This window comes from Lepus europaeus, chromosome 16 (assembly GCF_033115175.1).
Source record: "Lepus europaeus isolate LE1 chromosome 16, mLepTim1.pri, whole genome shotgun sequence".
NCBI classification, from domain to species: Eukaryota; Metazoa; Chordata; class Mammalia; order Lagomorpha; family Leporidae; genus Lepus; species Lepus europaeus.
This window is the reverse complement of record NC_084842.1, coordinates 74,099,010-74,122,939: the sequence shown is the minus strand read 5'-3', so window position 1 is coordinate 74,122,939 and position 23,930 is coordinate 74,099,010. Positions and strand designations below refer to the sequence as shown.

At 41.7% G+C, this 23,930-nt stretch overlaps 1 protein-coding gene across 1 annotated transcript in view; it reads right to left on the bottom strand.

Annotated features, from left to right (window-relative positions):
• The window catches only part of ADGRA3 (adhesion G protein-coupled receptor A3), a 136,962-nt gene that overhangs the window by 5,570 nt on the left and 107,462 nt on the right, over positions 1-23,930 (bottom strand). Inside the window, exons 13-16 of the mRNA XM_062213349.1 lie at positions 19,407-19,620; positions 18,987-19,195; positions 12,428-12,552; positions 11,200-11,323 (exon numbers count right to left, since the gene is read on the bottom strand). Of these exons, the coding sequence (XP_062069333.1) occupies positions 11,200-11,323; positions 12,428-12,552; positions 18,987-19,195; positions 19,407-19,620 (672 nt within the window). The remainder of the gene's footprint in view (positions 1-11,199; positions 11,324-12,427; positions 12,553-18,986; positions 19,196-19,406; positions 19,621-23,930) is intronic.

The window sequence follows — 23,930 nt, the reverse complement described above, 5'->3', positions numbered from 1 at the left end:
ACACCATTATACTCTTAACTTCTACGAGAACAACTTTTTCAGGTTCATTTATGAAAGAGATCATGGGATACTTTTCAGGTTTTGGCTTATTTTACATACAACAATCACCTTCAGTTCCATCAAGTTTTGAAAATGACAAAAATCCTGTCCGTTTTATGGCTGAGTAGTATTCCACTGTATATATGTACCATATTTTCTTCATTCATCACTGATATGACACTTAGGCTGTTTCCCTTGCTTGATTACTGTGACTCGTGCTGCAATAAACATGGGAGTGCGGGTGTCTCTTCAACAGATTGATGGCATTTCCCATAGATAAATACCAGCAGTGTGGGACTGGGAGACTGTATGAGATCTCAGTGCTAATTTACGGCATTCACATATTAAAGTAGTAAGAAAGCAGTGTATCAGTGGTCACGAGAGTAAACCTGAATATCAGAAATTTCACTTGCTTTTAAAAGTGGTATTTACCTCTTACCTATCATGTGACCTGGGTTATACACATCTCAAACACTGGCTTCCTTATTTGAAACTCTGACAATACTGTTAAAATACTGTGAGATTAAATAAGATGGACTATAGAAGGCATGTGATACACTACCCGGTATACAATAAACAAAAAGTAAAATGTATTATTACTGTTACATGATAGGAGTATGGCTTTGATGAAATAATATGCCTTTTCTGAAATTAAGTTTACTCAATTTAGCATGACAGCACTTCAAAAATTTCATGGAGAAAAGGAAGTAGGGGCCAGTGTTGTGGCATAGCAGGTAAAAACTGCTGCCGGCAACGATGGCATTCCATACAGACACTGGCTGGAGTCCTGGCTGCTCTACTTCCAATCCAGCATCCCTGCTAATGGCCTGGGAAAGCAGTGAAAGATGGCCCAGGTGCTTGGGCCCCTGACAGCTACGTGGGAGACCAGGAAGAAGTTCCTGGCTCCTGGCTTTGGCCTGGCCCAGCCCCAGCTATTGCAGTCATCTGGGGAGTGAATCAGCAGAACTCTTTCTGTTTCTCTCCCTCTAACATTCACTTTCAACTAAAAAAAAAAAAAAAAAAAAAAAAAAAAAAAAAAAAAAAAATCTTTAAAAAGAAAGTAAAGGTTTATTTTAATGCAAAAATGTTTTTCAATCCTTGGGATACAATAAGTGCTCGGTAGAGTGTGATTGTAATTTAGATAGATAATTGTACCAATTAGGATTACTCCCTGGTGGATGATTTAAGGAGCATGTTTATCCTATGATTTGTTTAAAGAACTCCAATTGACAATGCAGTTCTAGATGAAGACTGGATAGTGGAAAAGAAAGCTTTGAAATCAATTAAAAAAATATTTAATTATTTGAAAGGCAGAAGAACACAGAGGCAGAGAGAGAGAAAGAGAGAGAAGTCTTCCATCCACTGGCTCACTCCCCAAACAGCCACAATGGCCGGAACTAGGCCTATCAGAAGTCAGGAACTTTTTCTGGGTCTCCCACATGGGTGCAGGGGCCTAAGTACTTGGGCCATCTTCCACTGCTTTCCCAGGCCACAGCAGAGAGCTGGATCGGAAGTGGAGCAGCTGGGATTCGAACCAGCACTCATATGGGATGTCAGCAACTGCAGGCAGCGGCTTTACCTGCTAAACCACAGTGATGGCCCAAAATTTAAGAAAATACTGGGCTGGTGTTGTGGTGTAGCATGTAAAGCCACCACCACCTGTGATGCTAGCAGCATCCCATATGAGCGCCAGTTCAGATCCTGGCTGTTCCACTTCCAATTCAGCTCACTGCTAATGGCCTTGGAAAAGCATCAGAAAATGCCCCAAGTATGTGGGCCCCTGGCATCCATGTGAAGACCCAGATGAAGCTGCCAGCTCCTGGCTTTGGCCTGCTGTTGAAGCCATTAGGGGAGTGAACCAGTGGATGGATGGAAGATATCTCTCTGTTTAACTCTTTCAAAATATAAATATTAAAAAGAAAAATAGGTATCATGAATATTGTAATTCTTTATTATGTATATAATGATTTCTTCTTGCACACTATAAAAAGTTGATGATATATGGCTGGCGCCGTGGCTCAACAGGCTAATCCTCCACCTTGCAGCGCCGGCACACCGGGTTCTAGTCCCGGTCGGGGCACCGGATTCTATCCCGGTTGCCCCTCTTCCAGGCCAGCTCTCTGCTATGGCCCGGGAGTGCAGTGGAGGATGGCCCAAGTGCTTGGGTCCTGCACCCGCATTGGAGACCAGGAGAAGCGCCTGGCTCCTGGCTTCGGATCAGCGCGCGATGCGCCGGCCGCAGCGGCCATTGGAGGGTGAACCAACGGCAAAAAGGAAGACCTGTCTCTCTGTCTCTTTCTCTCACTATCCACTCTGCCTGTAAAAAAAAAAAAAAGTTGATGACATAAAAGCTCAAGTCTTATTTTCACAGGATCAAAACCCCAGGTAGTCACCATCCAGGCTACGTCTCGCAGTAACTGAGGGGCAGCTGGGAGGCAGGATCAAGCTTGGCCAAACTAGAGAAGTCAGAAGTTTTCTTCTTAAAGAGCAAAGTGCCTCTTTGGTTCCTAGTAGTTTTGCTGACTGCACTGTGAAAGTAAAATTTACAGACAGAACTGGAACAAAAAGCGTAAAATAACCCTTTGAGCTATCTAAAGTCATAGCAAATACCATGCATAAAAATAGTATAAATGAATTTGGTGCTCAGAAAGCAATAAATTCAAGACACACCATTGATAGGGACTTAAGATGGGAAGGCTGTACTATTTAACTGCTGGAGTTTTCTGACATAAAGGTCAAGCGAATGAGAGAGAGTTTGAAAATATGGAAGTTAAAAATACAGTTTAAAATATTTTCAACATAGGAGGTGCAAGATAGAGTTTTCTAAAGGTAAAAACTTAATCATTAGGCTCTGTAGCGTCTCCTATGGCATTTCTAAGTTTCCAGATTAGAGTCCATTCTTAGAGATACTGAAGCATTCCAGTTAAAAGATTATTGCCCACTGAGAAAGTCAATGATTGGGCTGACATCTACAAATTGAGCCACACAAGTGAATCACTAAATATTGCACAAGAACAAGAAAAACAGAGGAACTGAGACCCAGAAGAGAGGGTATCCTGTCTTTTGAGATGTACTGCTTCTCTCTATCTGACAGGTGGGAGTGAAACACAACCTCACTGTCATATTTTCTTCCAAAAAAACCTCGAAGATCCACGTGGAAACTCTCTATACAACTGGGAGACAGATAATCTAATCTGTAGGGCATATACACAGCTAATTAAATTCAACAGATTATTACTTACGAAAGCCACTTTACCACACGTCAGCTGCAAAAGGGGCATAAAATGGACTTTTGTGATAAATATAATCATATATAATATATAAAAATTCCAATAGCAGTAGCTTCTAGTAATGAATTCCTATGGGTGTCCAAAAACATTTTTCTGTATGTGATTTGACATTACCACCCTGACATTACCAGTCACTCGGTGTTACTCATCTGGAGACCCACAGAGTCTGAGGCTGAGAAGTGAAATTACCTCTCAGAGGGCTATGACTCCACTTAAGCCTGGTGGCTGCCAAGGTCCTTGCCATTTTCTACAATTGCGTGCCAGCTCCCACTAAATGGGAAAGAACAGTATTGACAGCAAGGGGCACCCCAAGTCTCAAAGACAAGTATTTGAACCCCAATCCTGCCACCTAACAGCCCTAGTGTTTGTGGGAAAGTTACCCAAATTCCTGTGACTAAGCTTACGTATTTACAAAATACAGGACGAGAAGGCACCTCCTAGGTTAGTGTGAGTGAAGATCACACACTGGCAGTGGTTGGCAAGTAGAAGGATTTATGATTCACTAATTAGACTTTCCCCAATGCCACCCACATGCCATTAACAGCAATCGTCTAGGAGCAGAGAGAGATGTAGCTGCCAGTACGGTTTATAGTGTGATTCATGGAATGGCACAGCAACGAGGTAACTAAAGTAACATCCAGCTGAATCCCTTCAAAGCACAGCTAAGGAAACTGAGGACCAGAAAATTAAAGCCCAAACAATGTTTTAGTCTCACACTATGTGGAAGAGATCCCCTTCAACCCTGAGTTGCTGGTCCATGTGTTCTGTCATTTGGCTTCTTAGTTCTCCTGCAGCTCTCCCACCTGCAAAGGGGAGTGGAAGACCACAGAATGCACCAAAGGCACCACCCGGAACTGGCCGGTCAGGCAGAGTGGGAAGTACCTGGCTGTGTCGTCTTAAATAACCTCAACCAATCACTGTGGGGAAGAAACTATCAGGACCCAATCACACTGCTGGTAGAACAACTGGGCTCTAAAAGGCAAACAAGAAAGATGAAACACAGGCAGACATTTGGCGTGGTAGTAAAAACAGTGCTTGGGGCACCTATTCCTGGGTTTGAGTCCTGGCTCATCTACTTCTGATCCACCTTCCTGATAATGTACACCCTAGACAAAGACATATGTCGGTACAAGTACTTGGGTCCCTGTTACCCACAGGGTAGACCTGGGTTGAATTCCAGACTCCTGGCCTCACTCTGGCCCACTCCTGCCTACTGCAAATACTTGGAGAGTGAACCAGTGGAAGAAAAAGTTCTCTGCCTTCTCTCTCTCTCTCTCTGCCTTCGAATAAAACGAAAAGATTTCAAAGAAAGACCAAATGATATGAATTATGTGCAGATACAAAGCTGCAAATGGAAAAACATGTGCACAGTAGGGTTCAGTTTTCCATTCAGAAGAACTTAACAATCATTTAATTGAGCAGCCCAGCCCATTAATTAATTAACATTGTGCCCTCGGAGGTGAGGAGGTGAGGTGACTAACAATCCAAGCTGTTTAAGCAGAGGTGGAATCAGAACTCACCTGATAGAACCTGGAATCCTCAGCCACTCCTTTTCTTTTTATTCCACCACCCTCTCTGCTTGGCTGGCTATTAGAGGAGTTAAGTGTCACAATCGCAAAGCGAACCAACTACTGAGTCAGAAACAGAAGCATCATTATGCTATGTCTTTCCTAAAAGCAGCGGAGGAAGTCTTAAACACAAGGGAAGACTACATGCAAACGTCCGTCTGGAGATGTGCCTTGCCTTCTTCATTCATAAACAATTTAATTGATTAATTTATTTGAAAGTCAGAGTTACACAGAGGAGAGGCAGAGAGAGAGAGAGAGAGAGAGAGAGAGAGAGAGAGAGAGAGAGAGAGAGAGAGAGGTCCTCCATCCGCTGGTTCACTCCCCAATTGGCTGCAACAGCTGGAGCTGCGCCAATCCGAAGCCATGAGACTGGAGCTTCCGCTGGGTCTCGCACACAGGTGCAGGGGCTCACGGACTTGGGCCATCTTCCACTGCCTTCCCAGGCCATGGAAGAGAACTGGATTTGAAGTGGAGCAGCTGGGACTTGAACTGGTGCCCATATAAGATGCTGCTGCCTCAGGCCAGGGCGTGAACCCACTGCACCACAGCACTGGCCCCCATTCGTAAACTTTTAACATGAACATTTTGCTAGAGACCCTAAAAAGGCAGGGCAATTCCTCTCCTTTCCTTTCAGAAAGGGTGCACAACAGCATCCGGGACAATGGAAAGCAGCCATCTTTACGATGCCCTCGTTCCAGGGGCTGGAGCTGTGGTGCAGCGGGTTAAAACCCTGGCCTGAAGCGCCGGCATCCCATATGGGTGCCGGTTCTAGTCCTGGCTGCTCTACTTCTGATCCAGCTCTCTGCTATGGCCTGGAAAAGCACTAGAAGATGGCCCTAGTCCTTGGGTCCCTACACCCACGTGAGAGACCTGGAAGAAGCTCCTGGCTTCGGATCGGCACAGCTCCCACCACTGTGGCTATCTGGGGAGCGAACCAGTGGATGGAAAACCTCTCTCTCTGTCTCTCCCTCTCTAACTCTTTCAAATAAATAAAATAAATCTTAAAAAAAAACAAACAAACCACAATGGCCTCGTTCAACTAATTTCCTGACTGAAATAAATTTGGGTCTGCTTCATGCAGCCAATGAGTATCTTTACATAAAACTGTGACTATAACTATTATCAGTGTGTGCCAGGTACTGTGCTAACAGACGATTTGCTCGAGGAATCTGTTTGCAGTAACCAGTATCCAGTAACTGTTTGCTGCACTCCGACTTTGGCTAAGCCCTGTCCTGGACTCTGTATAAACACAGGTGAATCCACCAACTGTTTCATTTCCTATCCAGGGAGAAATCAGAAGCCAGAGTCATGACACAGTAAACTGTAAGGATTTACAGGTACTCCAGGTTATTCATGAGGACCACAGCATAACAGCAGGTGGTACGGGAGGGACTCTTAGGAACAGTGAAAGAGACCTGGAAAGTGAGTGGGGGCCCCTGAAAAAGAGGGGGAAGACTGAGGATGTGTAAGCATGGTCTTCTTGCATGTGCATTTGGGTGATCTGAGACCCTGATCTGACTTGTTGTACACTCCAAGCAGAAGTTTATATTCCAGGGTATAGTATTGGCACCAAACACAAATACCTCACATAGCTGAGAGGTAACTTCATCAATAACACTCATAGCAAAACTAGACAGCAGTTATCGAGCAGTCAGCTGTGGGCCTGCTCCTCTTGAGACTACTGAGTCATTTAATCCTTTCACTAACTCTCAGACACATACATTTTTTTAATTGGATCTGTGAACCCCAGAACCTTCTAGACAGAGCCTGAGTGGATAACACTAGCCCTAAATTCAATACAGAGTCCTGCCACAATGGGCTGAGTAGAGACTGCCCATGAACTCTGCTGTTCTCTGCCTAAAGTAGAGACACCCTCAGCTGAACTTGGCAGCCCTTTCTGTTTGCACTGCACACACAGCCTCTAGACAGCCCCTGGAACACCATCGGGACCCACAGGGAGTCCTGCCCATTCGACTCGGTAACCTTCCAGGTGCAGCCTAGTATCTGCACTTAAGTCCTGCCTGGATCCTGATGACCTTCCAGGGGGTCCTGCCCCTTCTACCTGGCCTGATAAACATCTTTCCTCTAAGGCGGGGGGATGCTAGCTGGGCTTCCCCTGTCTGATAACTTCAGGGGGAAAAACTCAGAAAGGAATTTTTCATATTTACAACCAACAAGTCCTTCGTTCGGGAGAAGGAGAGGGGGAGGGAAGGCAAGACCCATCCCCTTAAAAACCCCAGCCTAAATGTGAATTGCACACTCTCTCAGGTCCTGTCTGGAGAGGTGCCCATCCATTCTTACAGATGTCCCTACTCTAATAAACTTTGATATTTTGCTTTCCACTACTCTGTCTCACACCTGTATTCTTTCTTGCATGAAGACAAGGACCCTTTGCTTCTCTGGTAACATTTCTCTCTCTGCCTTTTAAATGAATTATTTTTAAAAAATGCCTTGTGGCATGGTAAGTTAAGCTGCTTCCTGCAATTCTGGTATCCCATGAGTTCCAGTTTGTGGCCTGGCTGCTCCACTACCAATCAAGTTCCCTGCTAATGGTCTGGGAAAAGCAGAGGATGATGGTTCAAGAGTTTAGATCTGTGTACTCAGGTGGGAGACCTGGAGGAAGCTCTTGGCTCCTGGCTCCTGGCTCCAGCTTAGCCCAGACCTAGCTGTAGCAGCAATCTAGGAATGAACCAGTGGATGGAAGACCTCTCTTTCTTTCTCTGTCTCTCCATCTTTCTTTCTTTCTTTTTTTTTTTTTTTGACAGGCAGAGTTAGACAGTGAGAAATAGAGACAGAGAAAGGTCTTCCTTCCGTTGGTTCACCCCCCCGAAATGGCCACTACAGCTGGCGTGCTGCGCCGATCCGAAGCCTGGCTCAGGTGCTTCCTCCTGGTCTCCCATGCAGGTGCAGGGCCCAAGCACTTGGGCCATCCTCCACTGCCTTCCCAGGCCACAGCAGAGAGCTGGACTGGAAGAGGAGCAACCGGGACAGAACCAGCGCCCCAACCGGGACTAGAACCCGGAGTACTGGCGCCACAGGCAGAGGATTAGCCTAGTGAGCCACAGCACCGGCCTCTCTATCTTTCTAACTCCAACTTTCAAGTAAATAATCTTTAAAAAGAAATAGGAAGGGAGGGAGGGAGGGAGGGCAAGCCGATCCACCAGAATGAGGGCTTCCCATCCATGCTTCTGCCTTTTCTTTCTCTCAGAGGGCATTTTTCTTTAGTACCAATGGCTGTATCTCCTCAGCTTGCACATGGTTTAATGAAATCAAGTTTCTCTTTCATCCTAAATGATTTTCTGATGGATTTCTGGGGACAGGTCTCAGGTACCAATACTAGACTCCTTGTAAGGTTGAGGTTCATGACACATCTAATGACTGGAATGAAAATAGCATGCTTTATTTATTTAATTAGTTGCTGCAAATAACATCCTAAGTATCTGAGAACCTATCCACATGACCTTGACATTAACCTGTATCTAACCACGTGCACCCCTTCCCTCAAGGGAACCATCACCTAATATCTTAGCTGTTTTTTTTACATGGTTTCACTGCACACAGCTACTTTCATTAAAAGTGTGCCTTTTATTTTACTTAGTTTTATCTTTGGAAAAAAAATGAATCTAATTTATGGAACCTAACTTTTTTCACTTGACCCATTCATATTGTTCTGCCTTGCCGTAATTCATTACTTCTGACTATTGTATAGCACAGTTCATTCATTCACTCTCTGTATGATGGGCATTTGGGTTGCTTCCAGGATTTTTGCTATTGTGTACTGTGCTGCTATGAATATTATGTCCATGGACACATTCATATGCACACAGGCAAGGAGATGCTTTGTGAGGCCAGGGGTGAAACTGTTGGATTCCAGAGTACATGAGTACCTTCAGAAGGTAAAGTCTCCCAGAGCACATCCAGTTGTGAGGAGTCAAATGGGTAATAGGCAGTCAGGGTGGTTCCCTGGTAGAAATTTGGAATAGTGAGATGCCTGCTCTCCCTGAAAAGGTTATCTTTAGCAGATCAAAGTGTCCTCCTTCTACAGGAATCTCCAAGTTTACAAATTTACCATGAGAACAGCAAGGGGGTAGTGATTCCCCTCAATCCTTCTAGAGGGGTTTTCTGTTTTATCAGGAGCAAGCTAGATGGCATAAAGGACTGTAAATCAGGTCCTTGGGTTTTGTCCCTACCTGGTAAGGGAATGCCAATTTGATACTCAAGTTTGTTTGTTTTTTTTTTTTCCTTTGAAATTGTACTTAAAAACCCCAGTGCTACAAGGTTCTTTGGGTTTTTTTCCTCTCTTGGAAGCCCCCCTCCTTGCTGCTCTGGCTGGAGGTCTTTGACTCTAATAAATCTATGTAAATCTCTCTGCTGTCCTCTTGGAAATTCTTCTTCCATGTGAGACAGAGAACAGAGGTAACAATAATTTCTCTGATATTAGATCTTCCCATCCTGGGAACGAGTGTATCTTTCCACTTATTTAGATCTTTTTTCGTACATAATTTTATTTGTTAAATATTTAACAACTTTTATTATCTTAGGTACTTGCCAGTCTTTGTTAATATATAAACCATATATTCTCATTGTTTTCTTATAGTTGCATTTGTGCACAACAGCAGCAAACCTTTGTATTATGCTTATGTTTTGCAAAGTTTTCTGTTACTTTTTTATGTGTAATTTTTAAAATATAAATAATCACATCATCTGACAATTTAATCATCATTCCCAATTTACAGGTGAGAAAATTGAGCCACAGATTAAATACTGAAATTATGACCTCAAAGAGGTATCTGCACTCCTGTGTTCACTGCAGCACTTTTACCAATGACCAAGAGGCAGGAACAACCTACATGTCTATGGATGATGAATGGATAAATAAATAGTATATACATAAAATGGAATATTTTGCAGCCATTAAAAAAACATCAAATTCTACAACATGATGAAACCTTGAAGACACTATGCTAAATCAAAAAAGGTAATCATAGAAAGCTAAATACTGCCAGATTCCACTTGTATTATTATCTAAATCCATGAAAGTCAAATTCTTTAAAGTGTTGTTTGCTAGGGAGTGGGGGAGGAGGAAAGAGGGCATTGCTCTTCAATGGGAACAAAGAATCACTCACATGAGAAGAAAACGTGGAGAGAACTGCTATGCAATGCTGTGCTTACAGTTAACATTGTACACTCTACTGAAAAGTCAGGAGGGTACATCTTATGTTATGCATTTGTAAACACAATTTGAAAAGAACAACAATGAATACGAGTTCAATCAACTGCCCACAGAAACACAGCTGACAAATGGTAGAAGGGAAACCCAAATCCAGGAGCATGATCCTTAATTACTGTGTTACACCTATGCTACCAAGCATACGGAAAACAACACATAAACCGACATGAAATATTGCCTATTTGCTACTCATCTATAAGAAGAGTTTCAGTTTCTTATATTGAAATACTAAGACTACACATATAAGAATTTATTTGGAAAGAGTTGAATATAGTTTAATTCTTCATATTTATCAAACCTGGTAAGTTTTTTTTGTTTTGTTTTGTTTTTTTTTTTTTTGACAGGCAGAGTGGACAGTGAGAGAGAGAGACAGAGAGAAAGGTCTTCCTTTGCCGTTGGTTCACCCTCCAATGGCCGCCGCGGCTGGTGCGCCACGGCTGGCGCGCTGCGGCCGGCGCACTGCGGCCGGCGCACCGCGCTGATCCGATGGCAGGATCCAGGTGCTTATCCTGGTCTCCCATGGGGGTGCAGGGCCCAAGCACTTGGACCATCCTCCACTGCACTCCCTGGCCACAGCAGAGAGCTGGCCTGGAAGAGGGGCAACCGGGACAGGATTGGTGCCCCGACCGGGACTAGAACCCGGTGTGCCGGCGCCGCAAGGCAGAGGATTAGCCTAGTGAGCCGCGGCGCCGGCCTGGTAAGTTTTTTTATTGCTACATCTTACAGTAAAACCTGTTGTAAATTCTAATGCTTTTATCAGTGAGTGAACTAATTTTTTAAATTCTATTATCTGAAAATACCATTTTTTAGTAAAAAGTCAGGACTTCACAAATTTCTTAAATTACATGTTAGGTACTGCAGCAGACATAATGAGTACCTGAATGCACAGTGAAAAGGGAGCAAGCTGTTGAAGTTACGTACTCAGCTATGGAATGATGTGAAGTATACTGGTAAACCGTTCAAGTCACGGACATTAGGTTTAGCTCAAAAGAAAAGGCTTTAATGAAACATATGAAATTATTTCCTAGTGTCAACATTTTTTTCCATTTCCATTTTTTCCGCTTTAACTTACTGCTTGGCAGACGCTGGCATTTCTGGTTTGAGTTATTCCTCCCACAAAGACCACACAGGTCAGAAAAATATGAAAGCACAAGTTCACGAGCATGTGCCAGCTCTTGAGACTGATCCTAATCAAACTGTTAAAGAGGGAGGGAGAGGAGAGGGGATTAATAGTCAGTCTAGTATATTTGAGGTGAGACATTATGATGTCCACCTATAAGCTAATTCCACCTGTGCAAATGGCCAAATTTAAATAAGTTTAAATTGACATTTAAATACCTTATTTAACAAGCATATACTCACATAACATACATGCAGGACTTGAGGAATCATTTAACTCACTACAGTCTCCTAACAAAACTTGATGTATTAACAAAGACTACTTGTTTATGAATCCAGGCAAGGCCATGCGCGTTCTCCACCACTGGAAACTGTGGGCTTGGCTACTTTGCCATCTCAGAGCAGACTGTGGGCTTGGCTACTTCGCCATCTCAGAGCAGATTGCCTGCCTGGCCACCCAGCCCTTTCCAAGCATCAGTGGGTCTTCTGCTTGACTTACTATGGTAACGCGGTCTAAATGCCCGATGACTTTCTTCCCAGCTTTTCACAGGAAATGCCGGAATCTTTCCTTGTATCAAAATCTCCTTTTGTTTCTTAACTAAATGTCAAGAAATGTCACATGTGTCCGGCTTAAATAGGAAAATACATTCTAGCAAAACCTTTTGTAAAGTGAATTTTGCTCAGCAAATTCTTTTAGTTCTTTATTTCCTACCATAAAATAAAGTTTCTGTAGCTTTGCCTCCAATTAATGAAAACTATATTCCATGCTTAAATGCCACAAGCTTTCTTTAAATAGCCATCAGTAAATAAAGAACATTACAACAGGCAAAAATTCTCATTAAAATACTAGCAGAGCCTTATACTTAGACTCACCTATACAGGTGCCTCTGCGGTAAGCAACCTAGACTTCCTACACACTCTGACGCTCCTATGACCACCACCCCCGGCTACCATTGTATACCCATGACGTTATTTTCTGGACACAAACCCAGCAAACTAGCTGGAGGCCAAAGGGGACGGATTCACCATCTCGTGTGCTAATTGCGTTTCTAATGGTAGGAAATTAAGAAGGTTTGTATGTACTCTCAAGTACTCGTGGTAAGATTATCCTAATTAAATGTGAACTGAGGCCCTTCAAATCATAGTGCACACAAACAGATTTGCCAAACTGGACTTCTTACCTGTGATGGTATATGTAGCTGACAATGACAGCCAAGAGACATAAGAGGAGAATGACAGCAGTCGTGTAAACCACAGGGTGCAGGAGGCTGGCCACCTGGGTATAAAGTTCAGAGCCTGTCAAATCCTAAAAGCAAACAGAAAGAATCACGCTAGCAGAATGGTGCTGGACACTTCACTATTAACATTTTCTTAAGTGACTAAAACACACCGATAAACAAAACTCTCCGGCCCTCCTATCTCTTCGTTTTATTCAAGGACTGATGTCTAGTGCTATTTTCCTCATACGCCACTCTGCCTTCCTACCTTCCACTGTGTTAACTGCTTACAGTATACTCTTGTTCTAAACCAGACAATCTACGTCCTCAGTCTGAATACTGACTCTCCATGAGTGCCATGGAGGGAGAGAACAGCTGCCCACATGTGGGTGACTCAGAAGCGGCAACCACAGACTCCCCCTTTGAGTCACTGCAGGCAGGGCCAGATGAGAAGGCACAAGAGAGCGCGGCATCTCCAAGTCAACAAAGTTTGCCCACTGGCAGTCAAGTTCAACTCCTACTTCCACAAACATGAAAGAATCAAACACTGTGTAAGGCCAGGGAGATACAACACCAACACAAGGTTCCTGCCCTTGTGGAGCTAAGTCAGAAGGGAGATGGACGTGCAATCCTATCACAAAGTTTAATGTTGGTAAGTGTAGCATGGTCATGGGCAAAGATGAACAGCCAGAAGAGCTCAAAAATCAATAAACAGTAATAGCAAGTCACTTGCGCAGCATTTACCATAATCAGGCCTTTCCTAGATCCAGCTTCATAGAGCAATGCTTAAAGTAGGTCCATTATTAGCCTGACTTCGTAGTTCTTAAAACAGAGGCACAGGGAAGTTCCATGCAGTGAGAATTAAGTCCAAAGTAACCTGACTACCTATTCTGTGATCGAACCACAGTGTAGCCACTGTCTCGCTAAAATGCAAGTGGACATCTTCATGCTACTGTTGTCATAAAGAACTATGGTAGGTTCCAGGCACCTGCCTGCTGGCACAGCTGCCATAATAAAAAACTAGGGATATGGGAGCCAGAGCTACAGATTTCCCATGTCCCTTAGCCAAATTCTCTTTCTGCACTGACTCTTAAAAGACGTAAAATGATGACTGAGTACAGCGAGGAGTTCACAGTAGATACACATTCATCAGGAAGCTCGAGAAAATAGCTAAAACAAGGAAAGCTCGATGAAAAAAACGGGACAGACAAAAACAGACCACAGAAGAAGGCCTCAAGAGAGCAGGGGAGGAAGTTCCTTAGGAAGAAAAGGAAGCCGACCATACAATTATGTATCTAAAAAGATCCTATCAGGATACTTTAACAAACCTCCCTCTTTAAGAAAAGATGATCGGTTAATGACAAAAAGTACAGAAACTGGGAAGTCAGAGACAGAGCATGGGGAAGTAAACTCCAAAAGCAATGCCCCACCCCATTCCCATGAACCTCACACTTGAGGATTCCTCTCTCTACCTGACAAATACTGCTTGGGTGCCCACCACGGCCAAGCAGAGTGCTAAGTACCAGAGATGCAGAGGACAGGCAGAGCGCAGCCCTAGGCCTGGGAGGGCTCAGTCTGCAGAGCAAGCACACATAAGGGAAAAAAACACAAGAGACAGGCCCATCATGACCAATTCTGAGCAAACCGCCCTAGCATGACACCTACAGTATCAGTCTGTGGTTTGTGGCCTCAAAGCATTGAAATTCTGCTAAAACTCTAGAATATTACTAGGAAAATTAAAAAATTGGGGGCACTGAAAGCCAGTTAGATACTAATGAAAGTAGAGGCATTTCACCCCAGTTTCTATGAAAAGCTGCCATTCCAGTGGAGAATTAATAATTGGGGATAAACTTTCAATATCTAGGACTGAGTCTGAGGACTCCTTGCATGTGCTGCTAGTTTTAAAGTCCTGTAAGAAATATTCCATAACATGGTGTCACTTACAAGCTCTACGATTTGGGGCAATTAGCTTGCCATAAAATGCAACCTCACCAGTCATTCTGCAGGGTGCAGGGAGGGGCAGAAGGAGGGCGGAGAAAACTGCTTCCCACAGTCCTTGGCAGAGAGTAACAAAACAGGGAGCAGGGTATTAGCTAATAAAATACCAAACCAGGTGCCATTAAGTCCTCAAAATAGACTGTATATAATATACAAATGAAATCAGCATTTTTCAAAAATCAAGTACATACTGAATTGCCACACTGCACCCATAAATACATACAGTAATTACGTGTCAATTAAAAGTAAAAACATCTAAAAAAAAAAAAAAAAAACAAGCCAAATGTAAGGGCTGCAGTGAGTTAAGTTGCCACCTGGGATGGCAGCATCCCACATGGGAGCACTGGTTTGGGTGCCAGCTGCTCTGCTGCCATTCCAGCTCTCTGCTAATGTTCCTAGAAAAGCGTCAGAAGATGGCCCAAGGGCCCCTACCACCCACAATGGGCACCACTATGGAGTTCCTGGTTCCTGGCTTCAGCCTGGCCCTGCCTCAGCTGTTGCAGACATTTGGGGAGTAAAAGAGCTGATGAAGATCTCCCTACCCCTCACACCCCATGAATCTGCCATTCCAATCAAATACATAAAATAAATCTTTCAAAAACAAAAAAGCCCAAATGCCTGTGATACAGAATGAAAAAGAAACTGGATGCTTCAACAGAGGATGGTAACTCTTAAAATTCCAAGAAAGAAGAAAGACACAAACACCTCTGCCACACAGGGAAATACAGAGCACTCCTGATTTAAAAAAAAAAAAGACTAGATAACAGAGAGCAAATACTTTAGACTTTGTGGGTCAAAAGGCAAAGTCTGGCTATTTTGCAAGTACTTACTGATCTTTTAAAAATAGAACCATTAAAAAATTTTAAAACCGTTCTTAGCTGTACAGCCTTGGAAAAATAAAAATAAAACCACTGCACCTGGCTAGGTTGGGCAGTTCAAAAGAATAAAGGCAATTTAAGATAATTTAGAAGCCTGAGGTATCAGGACAGGAAACAAGTTAAAGAACTAAAATGAGGATCAAATTATTTTCAATTGTAGTAGTAAACTAACAGAGGCTTTGTAATGGTGTCACAAGAACATCACTAATCACAGTGTAAAAACACAGCATGGTAGGCACCTTTGAGAAGAGCAGATACCTGCTCTATGCACGAAAGCATGAGTGGAATATTATACAGTGAAAATGCTTATGCACGAATGGTGAAACCTGGCTAAGCATTCATTTTATTTCAAAACACAAGAAAATCTCTTCAACAAGACGCAAGCAATAACAGCAGCTGCCTATGATCCACATGAACGTGGAAGCTATTTTACAATTTTTTAAACAGAAACACGACTAGCATTTGTAGTCAGTGACAGAGTAAGTGAAAATGAAGTCTACTCTCATCCAGTTCATTTTACCCAAATTTGAAAACGTCATCAGTTTCCTATTTATAGTTGAATAATAACTAAAGGAGAATCACGGTGTACAGATTATTTTATCTTCATTACTGTTACTGAACAGAATTTTAAGTACCACTAATTTGACCCTGTTATAGTACTTTCTAATTAAGTTGCTTTTTCCCCCTTACTAACCCCATTTTTGTGAATCTTCATCCCAAATTGATTATTTCTGATCATATTATTCAAGAAACACAATTTCCAGTGGGCTTCTTCCTCTGGTTCCCACTGAGACTGTAGAAACCCCTGAGTACAGCAAGATGTACACCGAAACCAAACTAGGTTGTCCACTGCAAAAACATTCTTTATGCTCATGTTTTGAATAGAAAATTCTTAAAAAAAAAAAATCAGGAAAAGCTTTCCAGACTACTTCTCAAATAAGAATTTCAACTTACTATATAAAATAACACATTATAATATTGTTCAAGAAAAACAGGATTTTATTATTCAAAAAGAGGCCGGTGTCACGGTACAGTGAGTTGAGCCACTGTCATTTCATATAGGCATCCAGTTGTGTGCTGGCTGCTCCACTTCTGATCCAGCTCTCTGCTAATTATGTCTGTGAAGGCAGTGAAAGATGGCCCAAGTGCTTGGGCCCCTAAACCCACGTGGGAGACCCGGGTGAAGCTCCTGGCTCCTGGTTTCAGCTTAGTTCAGCTCTGTCCATTGCAACCTTTTGCAGAGTGAACCAGTGGGTGGAAGAACTTTCTCTCTGCCTCTGCCTCACTCTCTTTGTAACACTACATGTCAGATAAACAAATATTTCTAAAGTTTAGTTTAAAGAATAAAATATACTGATTTCTAATTTTAAGTATATTTCTTCTACTTTAGACCTAATTTTAATTATTTGAGTGTGTATAATTTAAGTCTACATTTACCTTATCAACCCTAAAAACTCCCATATATTATTATAATTTTGTTAATTTCAGATACAGTTCACTTTGCCACCTCTAGGTGGCAAAGTAACATCTAAGAACAGGGAAAGAATATTTTGAAATAGAAAATATCTTAGTACTGTATTTTAGCTTTAAAGAATTGTGTATTACATTTTTTAAAAGATTAAAAGTCTGAAAGATAAAAGAATAGCTTATTCCTTCTAGAAAAGGATTAAACTAATTTAAATAGTTTAGCAGAACAGCTCGGAAGTTCAAAAATAGATGCTTTAAACTGGTATTAAACGAAAATAGAAATTTCACAAGGTGCAGCATCACAGTGGAGCTGATAAATAGCCATGTGTGTGTGTGTGTTTGTGTGTCCTGTTTCATTTATTTTATACAACTTTTCCTAGGTAACTATCATATAAAAATGCTGTATCTCTATTATTTTGCCTTCAGTACATCATAGTTTGTAACTTTATACTCAAAACCTGAGTGAAAAAATGTTTTTACACTGAAAGAAAATATCTCACATTTTAACGATCGATTCATGCTTTAAAAACCAACTCTAAAATATTAAAATGTGATCTCACAGAAACCAGACTCAAACTGTTAGAAATCAGACACCCTCCATTTGTGAAGAGAACCATAAATGATCAACATTAAGCTTGGAAGAATAAATGACTTATGCAAATGCAGCTGAGTCTAACTAGGATAGATTTCATCCAGTGTCAGTGGGGCAGAGGGCAAGTTCAAGTGTATTGCTTTCAGTTGTACACAATGCTTAATGATGTCACTGAAAAGATAATCCTCAGGCCTTGTTAAATAATCCATCCATGTCTCTGTCAGCCTGACTGTGCAGGGGTAAGCTGTAGGAAGTTGAGGAGCAAAGAAAACCAAGAAAGAGTTGAAGGAAATTTATTATAATTCAGGCTTACTTCAAGATCATTTCTAAAGCAAATGTCATTTTGCTTTCTGAAAAAAAAAAAAAAAATTCACACAATGTACATTGTATTCCCAGATTATTTAGTCATTCATTAAAGTAGCTTCTAGATACCAGATTCAAAGCTGGAAACAGAAATAAAAAACCTCATAAGTTTTCTAGATTAACTTCAGACCACTTCTGGGAAATGTCTTTTAAATTCAACATTATACTCCAAAAATAGTCCATGATGTTACTATTTCAAAATAATTATACTTATAATGGTTTTATAATAATCTGTTTAGAAATTATTCATTATCTATTAAAAAGACCTATTTATGTACATTAATTACTAGTTATTTTACCATAAAGATTTGAAGGCTGTTTACAATGGTAAACAAGAAAACAGAATTACTCTGATTGGCATTAAAAGATATTATTTATGTCAATACTATCAGTTCAGGTGACAAAACTGAAATTATCCCCATTAATTCTAACTTCAAAAAGAGCTTAAAATAATTACAATGTAAAGGCACTAGACACCAAAGCAAGAAAATTTTCCTTTACTGCTCACTCTGTACCCTTGGGCAAGTGAGTCACTCTTTCTGGATTGACAGTAGATGGCATAAATCCAAAATGTCTCCATGTTTTAAATAGTCAAAGTCTAGTACTGAACTGATTCACTTACAAAGTATACAGAGAAATCCTATGCTAAATTCAATCTCACACATTTCACTTGGTAGTAACTCAACTATCCCGGAAAGTCAGAATCATATAAAGCATTGTTTCTTATATAACTGAAAGGAGCAGCCGGCGCCGCGGCTCATTAGGCTAATCCTCCGCCTTGCGGCGTCGGCACACCGGGTTCTAGTCCTGGTCGGGGCACCGATCCTGTCCCGGTTGCCCCTCTTCCAGGCCAGCTCTCTGCTGTGGCCAGGGAGTGCAGTGGAGGATGGCCCAAGTGCTTGGGCCCTGCACCCCATGGGAGACCAGGATAAGCACCTGGCTCCTGCCACCGGATCAGCGCGGTGCGCAGGCCGCAGCGCACCGGCCATTGGAGGGTGAACCAACGGCAACGGAAGACCTTTCTCTCTGTCTCTCTCTCACTGTCCACTCTGCCTGTCAAAAAAAAAAAAAAAAAAAAAAAAAAAAAAAAAAAAAAAGGAGCCATCTATATATATATGTGCACATACACACACACACACATATATAATTCCTCACTTGAGCTGAACTATGCATAGGGAAAACTTAGAATACTCAGTGTTTGTGCATAAGTTAACAACTGCCATACCATTAAAACCGCATAGTTACTCAGGGAGTAGCACTGAATCGTAGTGATGTTTTCATCCGAGTAGAGAATATGGCACCCATCTGACTTCCAGCCTCCTTGTCCATTCAGCAAATCGAAATCCCACTGGGCGGCGACAGCATCTGCTCCGTGTGCGATTCGACGCAGGGTCACATTAACAGGGATGTGGTGGGTATCCACATTCATACCATCTGGAGAAAAGAGGAAATAAAAATATTCTGAAACAAATTTTGTAGACAATTAAATGTCAACGTACACGCTAATGGGTACTCTATGGGATATTTTTTTCCCCACTAGTGACTCATTAAAATGAGAAAGCACAGGAAAAAGCATTTTTAGGATCGGTGAGCTCCGCAGCCATGATGCCCAGTGACCACAGGGTAACATAAGCCACGTACAAACCTATTTTGGTGAGAATCACGGGGGTCACGACAGAACGCCGCTTTCCATCGTCAGCCAAGTTTGTTGAATTCCCAGTGGCTGGAAACAGCTTTCCATTGCGGAATGCAATGAGTTGAAGCTTATAGAGCGAGTCATCGGTTGGCCGCACCTCTCTTTTTTGCTTTGGTGAGAAAAGGGAAGGCGGGAGCTGAATAGAGGCCTCCACGATGGTGTTCTGAAAGCAGATAGGGGGAAAAAAAAAATGGCCACGTTAGTAGGCAGAAATCAGAGCAATGGGTCACAGAATAGTGGAAGTCCTCTCATCATCTGCTGAACACGTTTTTCAAAGAGTAAGAAGTGAAGGGCCAGCATCACTAATCAGTTAAGTGAAGCGTCTGAACACAGATCAAAAGAAGCCTAAAATCAACAGCAATGCAAACTGCATTTGTAGGAGTTAAAGAAGTAAACAGGATCACATTTCAAATAGCAAAGCTATCTTTCCCCTAACATACTGCTGAAGGAGATGGCACTAAACAGGTAAGAATCTCAGGAATCACTCTTTCCATCAATTTTACAACGATACGGCAAAAGAGAGCAAAGGCAGCGTATCACAAATGTGAGTGTAATTTATGTGGGCTAATGGAACTTTAAGGTAATGTTAGATTCAAAACAACAAAAGAACAAAATTATGCAAAGACAACAGAAGTTCAGATTCAGCAAACACACTTTAGCAACAGTTTCCAGAAGGCTCAGAAACACGTGTAGAAAAATATTAATAGGAACAAATGAAAATGCTGACAGACCGCTGAATATCACATTTATTTATTGGGGCGTTTTAAATCATAAATTATTCAGCATTCAATCAAAAAACTCTGTACACCAAGGAGGCAAACAATTAACTGTCTTTAAAACAAAAATCTTATTTTAACAATATATTACAAAGTCATTCTCTTGGCCACCAATCTCCCTCCCTTGAATCCAATCTTCACACTGCCAAGAGAGTTTTCCTTTGAGAAACAAATCTGATCACGTTGTTCCAGTTTAAATAACACCTGATTCTGCAATGTGTGATTACTGCTCCCAGATCCTAAGTCTACCAAATAATTTGACTAAAATCTACTTCTCGCATTCATCGCCTGACACTCCTCTACCACAAGCAATGATTCAGCCACACTGAGCTTATTAATTTTTGAGTTCTCTGCTTTTTTTATTCCACTGTGCATGCTGCACAGGCCAGTACAGCTGAAATGTTCCACTCTGCTCCTGTGTGGCAAAGCTCTTGAACTCATCCAATTTGACTTTTAATGAGATAATCTTGCTGGCAATGGAGAGAATGGTTCATAATGAGAAAGGTGGGAAGCTAGGAGAAAAACTGTACACATAGCACAGAGTCTTTAAAATACAGTTTGCGTGGATGAAGAAATACATCTCCCGATGTTCTGGCATTAGCAGCTCTGTGCCCCTTCTTTCTGGGGACATCTGTGACGCGAAGCAGCTCTCAGGTCTCTGACTACAGAAAGAGAAGTCACTGCAGTCACCTATTTGGAAGAGGAGTGGGGGTGTGTCTCCCCTCATTAATACTTTCCAGCACTTGTATTTGATAAAAACTGCTCAATGTTTGCGAAATTAACAAAATGCATACAACATTTTTATCAACCATAAGACTCTATTTAAGCAAATGACTGACTTTAGGATTATTTAACCGCTGGACTTAGAACACTGTTGGAACACACTGGATATCCATAAATATGTTGGATGAATGTACTTTAAATATTACTTTTAAAAGGAAGACGCCAAGAAAATATCTGGTAGAAATATTTTGCCTAAGAAAATGCCTTAAAAGGTTTCTGCTATTCTCGCTTATAAATATAACTTGACTTGGAAACAAAGTTTATTATATACTCATTTGGTAATCTAGTAAATCTCTACTCAGCATATAAATTTCTTTTAAATACATAATGAGGCATGCAAAGAGAAAAACCATAAACAGATCGATTCATTAGAAGCTCAAAATCCTGATAAAGTGTGTTATAATGGGCATTTATTAAAACCTAAGCACTATTAAATTCATAAAATTATTTTATTGTGAATGGAGAATTACTTGGAAACAAAGCATGCCTCTCTGGGAAGGTATAGTAAGAATAAATCTAAATGCTTAAATCTAAATAAATAAATCTAATAAATAAATCTAAATGCTTAAAAATTAACATTTTCTTTTTTCTATTTTTTTTGTTTGTTTACTTGAGAGGTAGAGTTACAGACAGAGCGAGGCAGAGGCAGAGAGAGAGAGAGACAAAAGTCCCCCATCTGCTGTTTCACCCCCCAAAACAGCCGCAATGGCTAGAGCTGAGCTGATCTGAAGCCAGGAGCAAGGAGCTTTCTCTGGGTCTCCCACGTGGGTGCAGAGGCCCAAGGACTTGAGCAGTCCACTGCTGCCTGCCCAGGCACAACAGCAGGGAGCTGGATCGGAAGTGGAGCAGACAGGACTTGAATCGGCACCCATATGGGACGACAGCACTGCAAGCTGGGGCTCTACCTGCTGCCCCACAGCTCCGGCCCCTTACTTAGCATTTTGTAAAAGGGCTACACAGGAAACATCCATGTTTTCTAAAAGTCAAAAGAGGCCTTCCCCACCAGTTCTAATTTGTAACACCAACAAAAAATATCATCAAAAGCCCCAGATCACTGAAGGACATGAGCTATAAATCCATGGCTATTACTTTTAGGGCTCCTAAAATATCCTCCAAGGTCCAGCAGAGGCTGCCACTGTGGTAGCAGGTAAAGCCACCACCTGTGACACAGGCACTTCATGTGGGAGCTGGTTTGAGTCCCTGCTGCTCCACTGCTGATCCAGCTCCCTGCTAATGTGCCTGGGAAAGCAGTGGAAGACGGTCCAAGTGCCTGGAAGAAACTCCTGGCTCCTGGCCCAGTCCTGGCAGTTGAGGCCATTTGGGAAGTGAACCAGCAGATGGAAGATATCTCTCTTTCTCTCTTTTCTCTATGTAACTCGGAATTTCAAATAAATAAAAAATAAATCTTCAAAAAATAGGAATCCAATCTGAGATTCCTTAAAAAAAAAAAAAGTCACTAAATCATAATATAGTTTCCCTGGGATAAGTAAAGAGTTCCATGCAGACCAAGTCAGCTCAGATTTAGCCGTTTTCGCATTAAGAATGGAACACTTGCAGGTATAATTTCTTTGCAAGAAATGTTGACCATTATTTACAGAAAGGTTGCAGACCTAATGAAAACAGATCACTGAAGAATACTTATTTAATTTGATTACATTTATCACGATTATACCTATTGCCACTCGGCCTAAAGACAGGAACACAAAGTTTATAATCTCACTGCACCATGTAATTCCAACTATACAGATTACAGCAATGGAAATAGATAGAAACACACAGATCAAAGCTGAGAAATGGGAAAATTCTCTCTTAAGAGGCTTTGGGAATATTCATTGCCCAAATAGAATGCATGTGTCATGGAGACGAAGAAGGACAGGGGACGTTTAGTAAGAAACAAGCACTCGGGTTCTAGCCTCACCAGTTAGTTGCTGCTTCACACGGCATGGTTTTTGGACCTTTGGTTCTCATCTACCAAACACAGCTCCCACCGTGTCTGTCAAACGGTGGAGAGAACTAAATGGGATCAGGGCTATCCCGGCACCCGAGGGTGGGAGTTACCGCCATGACTGTGGCAGACTGCAGATGGTCACAAGGAGGCTGGAGGGAGAAGAGAGGCCACCACCAACAATCTAGAGCTCCAACCTGTCTGCACTTCAACGCAGTTTCAATTAATGTTAAATACCGATGAAGTATGAGCACATGTGAAATGATGTTATCACAAAGCTGTTATTATCTTATTTGCCAAATTCTTGTCTGTTTCACTATTTGCAATGACATTAAGCTAAAAAGAAAACAGTCTAATTGGTATAATGGATGTTAACTCAATTACCTCCACTAGATCTTAACATCTTGCTGTATGAAAGAATCTGTACTTCTTCCAGTATGTAATTAAAAAATCTAAACTTCCAGAAATCTTAATTTGTTAAAGTCTATAAAGTTCTTCCCCTAAAATCAGAATTAGTCAAAAAGCCATCTAATGCAAAACAACAAAACAGTGATTCCTGCATGTTTTCTTAACTACCTACGTGCTTGATTTTAAACAGATAGCTATTAGAATACGGTCCAGGATTTTTGTATAATTAGCTATTAACTGTATACCACCTTTTGATTATCTCACTGCTGAAGATTAACAAGGATTAAATTTGCCTTTATAATTATTTTTTTTCAATGATTGTCTTTGCTAATTAAGTCTGAATGTTAATTTTACTTAACAACATTCTCTGGGTGTTTAGTTTCTCGGCACTGTGCAGAATGTGAAGATAAACAACAGAAGAGGGAGTGGTCCTTACCTTCCAGAATTCATTATCTAACAAGGGAGAGACAGTGACGACGGAAACAAGACTAACAAGAACGAACACGTACTGAGTGCTCACCCTGCACAGCAGCTGCTCTGAATGTCAGCATGCTTGCCTCA